Source organism: Aplysia californica, unplaced genomic scaffold (genome assembly GCF_000002075.1).
Source record: "Aplysia californica isolate F4 #8 unplaced genomic scaffold, AplCal3.0 scaffold00351, whole genome shotgun sequence".
NCBI lineage: Eukaryota > Metazoa > Mollusca > Gastropoda > Aplysiida > Aplysiidae > Aplysia > Aplysia californica.
The window spans coordinates 560,072-568,247 of NW_004797621.1; the positions used below are offsets into that span (position 1 = coordinate 560,072).

Consider the following 8,176-nt stretch of genomic DNA (forward strand, 5'->3'; position numbering starts at 1 on the left):
AAGAAAAGAAGGCACCGAGTAGACCTAAAATCGATATATTATTTATTTGCATTCCTTTTCCCAGCTGTTGAAACCATTCAATTATGATGCGAATAGTTGAAAAGTACAGAGAGCATTGTGTAATGACTATTTGCGCTCTGTAGATGCAACTGTTATTACAGTATCTTTACTTGGGCATCTCAAAAGTCTAATGTGAGACTACAATACAAGAAAAAAAGAGAAAGAGAAAGAGAAAAAAATATCCAAAGCAAAGAAAAGAGTGTTGACTGATGATACATTCATTCAAAGGGTGGCAGCTCAAGCATTGTAACATGTGTTTTGGGTAAAAATCACTATTTTAAAACATATTCTACGGCACTGGGAAGGAATGCATGCCCAGCAAAAAACCCTGGCGAACGATCGTTTTGTGAAAATTCACTTTACTTTAAATTGAAATTCCAGCTATTGTTATGTCCCCGTAGGATTATGCGATTGTGCGGCGCGTTTTTTCGCGTAATTCTGCAACACTTGCATAATTTTGGATTATCCGCGTATTTTTCACAAAACAATTAACGCCTCGCAATGTGACTAAAGGGACGTAATCACCGTAATAAGTCTCATTTAAGTGAAAAGCTGGTTATTTCCCTTGTTAGAAGACCTTGGTTAGGGGTTGTGATTTTGTTCCTTGAGCATGTTCAATTTTTCAATCTATCAAAAGTTGTTGTGTTCTCATGTCTGCTGATGTTTCATGTTTGACAGGTGTCCCTGGTTTTAGTAATGTGCCAGCATCAGAGGTCCAGATGTCCTTTTTAAAATTAAAAAAAAAATATTTTTCTTTCCTCTATAGATCAAGATCTAAAGCTGAAAGTTACAGAGATTATTATTTTTGGGTTTTTTTTTTTACTGATGTGTATTGTTTTCTTTTCCAAATACACAACAAATTACTGATACTGATATGTTCTGTTTTCAATTTTTCTGTACAAAAAACATGAAAATCATGAAACTTCGTGTTGAAAAAGTGCAAAACATGTCGCGAATGGTGTTACGCTAACTTGCATAATTTTTGCATAATTTTGCTTTTTTTGTGCATAATTTGGCCTTCTAAATTTGCATAATTCTACGGGGACAGATTGTTGACAGATATAATAGAGGTGAAAAATCCTGTAAAAATGTGAGGAATCCGGGTTACAAAAGTTGTACTACTACTTATATAACTACCCTGCAAATTGGCAATGGGTAATCTATAATTATAATAAGATAAATTCCATTCTCTTAATCATTGGGTACAGGATATGTGAACATGATCCCTTTCGATCACAGGATTTGGCTATCAAAAGTGGGGATATCACATCAGTTAGAGTGGTCATGTAATGTCTGACTCAATAACAGCCATTTCGTACAGGAACAAAGAAGCACATGAGAGACAGACAGAAAGAAAGAAACAGCAGAAGGACAGAAGAGAAGTATAGCAGTGGCATAAAAAAACAACCATTTTCAAGCAAGAGGACAAAATAATCGAAGGCCACCAAGTAAACCATGGTCAGTCATGTTTTTCAAATTTTACAGCAGAAACACAAAAAACAGATTTTCTTGGATCATTTTGGGTGGATAAATTTCAGTTTCATAGGGAGCCTACAAATGTCAAGACTGACATTAGGCTCCCTAATGAAAATGAAGTTTATCCACCCAAAACGCTTCAAGAAAATTCAGTTTTTGTTTCTTCTGTAAAATTTGAAAAACGTGACTTACCACAGTTTACTTGGCAGCCCTCAAAATACGCTGGGTCGTAAGGACTTTCAATGGAGAACTCCCAACTTCCAAGCAGCCTCTGTTTGTTCTCATACTATAGCTAATCATAATGTTTTTCCCGTGATTTCACTCTGAAAAACCTGCCTCAAAACATCTGTTTTTTGTTTGGTTTTAGCAAATTTTATGGCACTAGCAACACAATTACTTATAAGGTCATACAATTATTAAAGGTTAGAGGAGTTAGTGTTACACACAAAGAAAAGGTGGACAAATAAAGACATTAGATGTATGATAGCTAGGAAAGCAGGGAAACCACACAAGAAGGCTCACCAGCCATCAAACTAAATACATATATATACATCCAAAAATAATAATACAAAAACAAAACAGTCAAACTGAAATCAGCTTTTAATGAATCAAAGATGAACATGTATTTAAATGGATTTTCCACAACTTCAGGTAATTCTTCATGCAATACTTGTACCAAATGATATCTGACGAGGTTCATCTTCAATGCAAATATTCTGAAAACTTTTGAAATTCTGATAGAACTTCAGACAATAAAAGATAAAAACATTGGAAGCCTTACAAACACACACATCTACACATATTTATACATTTGGAACAATGAAAGTCCAGCATGCAGAGAAAACATACACAGCTTCCAATTCGAATTTGAATAGCAATAAGCAACTGATTTCAATTCTGACATACTCACACAGGCATTAACACGGTCACTTTCACGGTCACACTCACACGTCACTTCTGCTAAACAAAAGGTCAATTTTTACTTTTACTCCGAAGTATGAATTCGACTCATCACATTCACATTCCAATTTTGGATTCAAATGTAACAGTTTTGTCTCTGTAGCTTTTCAAATGTCACTTCACCAGAACTCAATGCACCTGTTCCATTTACATTACAAAATGTTACACCCTTCACAGGCCTCCAGTTACTTTCCCAAAAATGCTCATTCAATTTTAAAATCACTTGTTAATTGTTATCTCTCCTCATTAAGACCATTTTTTTCTCACAAGCACAACATGAAGAAAACGTCATTCCTCATTTTTGCTTCACAAAAACCACTTTTTTGCTCTCCAAATTTCACATTCTCTACTGGACATAACTCTGTGCATCTCTCCTCTGCATAAAGCAGAAAGCCACCCACACATTTTAGCAATAAAATGTGACATGGACACACAAAGCATTCAAACACCACCCCAGCATTCCGACATTAAAGCGAGGAGTAAGAGAAGCAGTAAAGAATCACAAGTACAGAACCATGATAGGTGAGCAAACCTGACTGACCAGGACCTTGCAACTCCAAACAGCTCCTCACACCTTTCCCTAGCTTTCTAACCGTCACAACAAAACACTTATTCCAACACATCACAACATATTCTTGCAAACTGCATGTTATTTTACATGTAACAAAAATCACTTTCATTCACACCTGGTACCATGTGACATGGTCACCAACAAGATGCTAATCATTTATCATCCATCACTGAGTCTCAATATTAAATACCAACTTTTCTCATCACCACATTTGAACCACAACACCTCCATCAGCCAGAAGTTGTTACAGCCAAACAAAAGTAACAAATTCTCCTCCACTGTTACTCCACCTGGTACAGCCAAGCCAATGTCGCCTTATATTTATATTTCTCAGCACTAATACTGCTGAACTAATTGACCAACATTGCCTGAAAAAAAAGAAATGGAATAGTTTTTAGCATGAGTCAAGTCAGGTAAAGAAGAAGGGAACAACTACTAGCCGAAGTCTTATACCTGATCCACTGATACCAATTTTTTTTCCCAGCACTGCACTAGCAAGATAAAAATAATTACAGCGCAGCATCCCTTTCCCAGAATCAGAAAGTAAAAAATGAGTCAAACTAAAAAGAGTTTGAAATGCTTATTCTACAGTTTACGAAACACAGCATGGTAAAACAGGTTGACATTACACTTTAGTTTACTGACGCACAAGAAATAAACATGAGCCATTCAGTCAAAAATAGGATCTCTGATTTAACATCCATCTCCAACATGACTGAGCCAAGCAATTGAAGAGCAATGAAAACTTCCAAAACAACCAAGGCTTGGGAACACCATTAAGGGATTACAACGTGAGTCATACTCTTCAAAGCCCAGCAATATTTGCGCTGCATTAATGGTGCACTTGCCTAAGTTAGGAAAACTGTCTTGAGCACTAAATCAAATCAACAACATGACGACATAGTAGAAAGATCCTCCTCTTATTCTGTAAAATCAAGTGCTCTTTACTTTAAAAATCTGGGACCAACTAGTACAGACAGAACCCTGCCTCTAACACAACCCAGCCACACACTGACACTAGGGCATTTTCCAAAGGTAAATATTTCACTATCTCATAAACATACAGAGGATTATAGTAGGAGGCAGTCTGTTTTGAACCTGTTGGCACATCCAAGTCAAAAGAGATAGTTCAGATATTTCACAATTGGGGAAATTATTCAAGCCTTTGTTACAATAAAGTTCCCAGTGCATAAAGGTTTATAATTGAAATACAGCCAAACCAGTTCTTGTTCTCTTACAGCCGACCTGAAGAGAAAAAGATCTTTGTTTGAATTTTCAAGCAGACACACCTGCAAAGGGAACAAAATTGTTTCTCTTTCTTGAGAAAGAGAGAGAGAGAGAGAGAGAGAGAGAGAGATGGAGGGGAAGGAAAGAGAGAGAGGGTATGAAACAAAGAGAGAGAGAGGGAGGGGGAGAGAGGGTTCGAGGGAGTGGGAGGGAGGGAGGGAGATGCGAGGGCGAGAGATTTGTAAAGATATTATACTAAATGTTCAAATGTGGCACGACGCAGTGAAATCAGGCTCTCGTCAAGTTTTGGGCACACGGAGTTGATGGTATCTTTTTTAATAATATCCATCTCTATTGAATAGAAGTCGAAATATGTGTGATTGAAGGAGATGAGGGTCATCTGGTTTCAGATCAGCAAGAAAATGGCCGCCAAAGTTGAGTTATTTCTTTAGCTTGAGGTCTATGGTAATTGAAAATATCTTCTGCCGTTAATCAATGTTTTTCAGTAAAATCCACATAAAAATGTGCTCTTTAATGGATATGAAAGGTGTTGAACAAAAAAACAAAAATACAATAAAAATTCCCAAACCTGCCGGAAAATGTCAATTTCTTGATTTTCATTGTTTTGACGAGCGCCTGATTTCACAACGCTTCCCCACAAATGCTTTTCACCCATAGAGGAGTACCTTCTTCTTGACTGGCAGTTTCGTCTATTTCAATGGATATGACATGCTTTCCCGGAATCATCGCAAGGCCCAAAATGCGAGGGTCTTCCTTTGGTAAACAATCTGAAAGGAAACCAGCATTGAAAACTCTGCATAACAAGCACACAAGTAGGAGTGTACTTTTTTAAAACAATGAGAACAACATAGAAACATCATTTTCCTAGTTCTTGGACTGCAAAAATTGAAGCAGAAAGATGTTTTTTTTCAAACCTCTTTGACAAGAAGGCAAGAAGGTAAATAGATCTGATCTATATCAGTGTGACAATGGCTCAAGGCGAGAAATTTTTAATTTAAAAAAATACAACCAAGAAGCCCACTCAGAGACAATACTGCTGTTTAGCCTGTTTTAGTGATGGTACCCCTGACTTCTTGACTCAGTTCCACAAAATGATCCTCTCATCCCCTTTCCAGTTCTAATGTAAAATCTTGTAAATCACAAAAAAGGACCCACTTAGCAAATAAACATAAAATTAACCTGTCTATTCTAAAAAAGACTCCGTAGAGGTGAAATGATAATTCTCAATCCCATATCATTTTTTTTTTTTAATCATCTTTACAAAGTTTACATGGTCAGGCTGGAGTTATTGGTTGACTTTTATAAGTAATAAAAAGCCAGTGTCCAGATATGGAAATTCCTTTTTGTTTTACTGATTAACCTCTTTGCTGCCGCGCCCGTAGAATTTACGTGACTGTGACAGTGGTTGTTTGGATACCAACGATAAGGGAAATTACAGCGAAAATCTAGTCATTATTATTGAGGTGCCTTCCCTTTATGTTTACCACCATTCCCCCCCCCCCCCATTTGAACGCGTCAGATTCAGATTTTAATTTTAGCTCAAAGATAAGATCAGACCTAGATCTAACACTAATGCATCTACCGCCAAAAAATGATTGATTGGCAGTAAACACAGACGGGCTTACAAGCATAAATATACGGATCATACGAGCGTTGTGCAAGGTAGGAAAAGCCTCTTGTCACTTCCTCTTTACCTGCAGACACTCACACAACATGTATTCCCCTTTTATTGGTCTCAGTTTATTATTACTCGAAACGTTTTATGTTGTCTGTCGGTGTGGTTTTTGGCATCATGTTATTAACTCCAACTTTTCTCCCTCTATCTCTCAATGAAATTTCCCTAAAATTATATCAATACAAATGTGGTTCAATGTAGAATGTAAACGCAAAAATTCAAGGAAATATTCATATAAACATTTTAAAAGAGTTATAATGGGAGGTATAGTGGGGTCACCACTGAGCCGCCTTGGTTCATGGAATTTCCCCGGCACAGGGGCCTATTTACCTACGGCATTGAACGGGTTAAAACCCTCTCACCTGGAGGCTTCAAATATTCCTCACAAGAGCCCATTATGATGTTGCAATCACAGTCTGTGCACAGGAAAACACCTGAGCAGATAAAAATAAACAAAACATCATTCCAAACATTCACTCAAAGGAAAATTATTTAATGACAACACTCAATCAATGCTCAATGATGATGTTATGTAATGCTGTACTGTACATGAAACAGCATCTGCACCAATTCCTACTACAATAGGGAAATTCAGGGAAACATCAAATGATCACATGCAGATAAAGGGATATTTCACAACTGTATTATTTTCTAGAATTAAAGGATAGCCTGGTGAAAATGGAGAAAAGTTTGGTTTCTTGCATTGATTTGTTTTATTACACATTCTACAGATTCAATAGTTTTTTAATGCAAAGAATTCAATAACCCAGAGCAAGGATAGCATAATAAAAGTATCCAAAGTCCAAAGAATACGTAAAAAAAAATATAGAAACCCGTTTCAAAGTCAAAGTGCAGGTCATAGAAGTAGAAGAATACGTAACATTTTATTTATAAAGAGGGAAAGACACAGAAAACAGTTTAGTGTCAACAAAAGGTAAAACCAGCTAATAGTTAGATGAAGTTGTCCATTTCGGTTTCAGCCGTGGCATTCTGCCTTCAAAATGGGCTGTCTGAGGTCTACTACATCATCCACGCAGAACAGCCATTTCTTAGTTTTCTCAAATCAGCCAGAAGAACACGCCATCATTTGTTACCCCTCTAACAGGGTAAGAGAGTGAAATTGAATAGCTGTGTTCTCTTTCTCTCTCTCTCCTACGACTACGACATACACTACAATCCAAGCATAAAAGTCAGGTATAAAACATTCTTTAAATAATAAAAACCAAATTTTTCAACCCCCTTTTGTTCACTTTGAATTGAAACCGTAATGAGTGAATAGACTTTTAAATGTATTGGGATGAAAATGTAAAGCTAAACAGTGCAGGACAATGATTCAATGAACCCTATAGATTCTATAGAGGTAGACATTCATTTCATTTAAAACTTTAATCAAAAGTAGCTATTCTTCATTCTTCATAAAGGGGCTTCATTTCTCGACATGCAAGCTCAGTGTCCAATTAGCAAGTTTTGTAAGCTGAAATCAGGTAGGGCCAAATGAGAATTATCAACTGTTCGTAGAAAGCCTAGACAACTTGGTAAGGTAAGTGTTTTACGATGCTCGCAACTGTATAAGGTATAAATATGAACATGTGGGACATTATATTAAACATTTTCAGTTGGTAGGAAATTTTGAATTTTGCCTGGGTGGCAGCCGAAGCCTACTCTTATCGAATTTAGACCACCAGGGGATCTTTAAAGTGCACAACTTGCACACCGGGCCTCCGAGATTTTTCGCCCTTGTCCGAGAAGGCTAGGTGTAGATCTTTCCTACCGGAAGATCAGGGGCGTGGCTGAAAGATAACTTGGGAGTTTGTGACTTTTTCATGATCAACCCATACCGACAAGGGTCCTGCCATCTGTCATCTTGATCCTCATGCTTTTGTTCAGCCATTGCTCCAAGGTCAGTCTACTTTCCTTTCGCTGTTCCTCATCCACCAATTTGTTCTGACCACCATCCTGTGCTTCCTGCTCCTGTATAGTATAGGAAAAAAAATTCTCAGATTAAATGGAAAAAATAATTAAAACGAAGAGAATATTTCTCCGAACGCTCGGGATAATAAATTTGAATTCTATTTCTCCGAACGGTTTCTGTTCTCCAGTTTTGTTGATTATTTGCGAGAGGTCGGTGTCATCTTTCATTCTCTGCCATTCTGCGAGGACTGGAAAGAAGCACGCCCACCCCACCC

General features: G+C 37.2%; 1 protein-coding gene across 1 annotated transcript; it reads right to left on the reverse strand.

Moving 5' to 3' along the window:
- Positions 1 to 2,118: 2,118 nt before the first annotated feature.
- On the reverse strand, positions 2,119 to 7,961 carry LOC101856745 (N-alpha-acetyltransferase 38, NatC auxiliary subunit; the record flags this gene model as incomplete). Its single annotated transcript, XM_013085167.2, is given in 4 exon segments — positions 2,119 to 3,435; positions 4,981 to 5,082; positions 6,353 to 6,424; positions 7,829 to 7,961. Coding segments are annotated over 4 exon segments (339 nt in total), but the record flags the coding sequence as incomplete, so codon positions are not given.
- Positions 7,962 to 8,176: the final 215 nt, after the last annotated feature.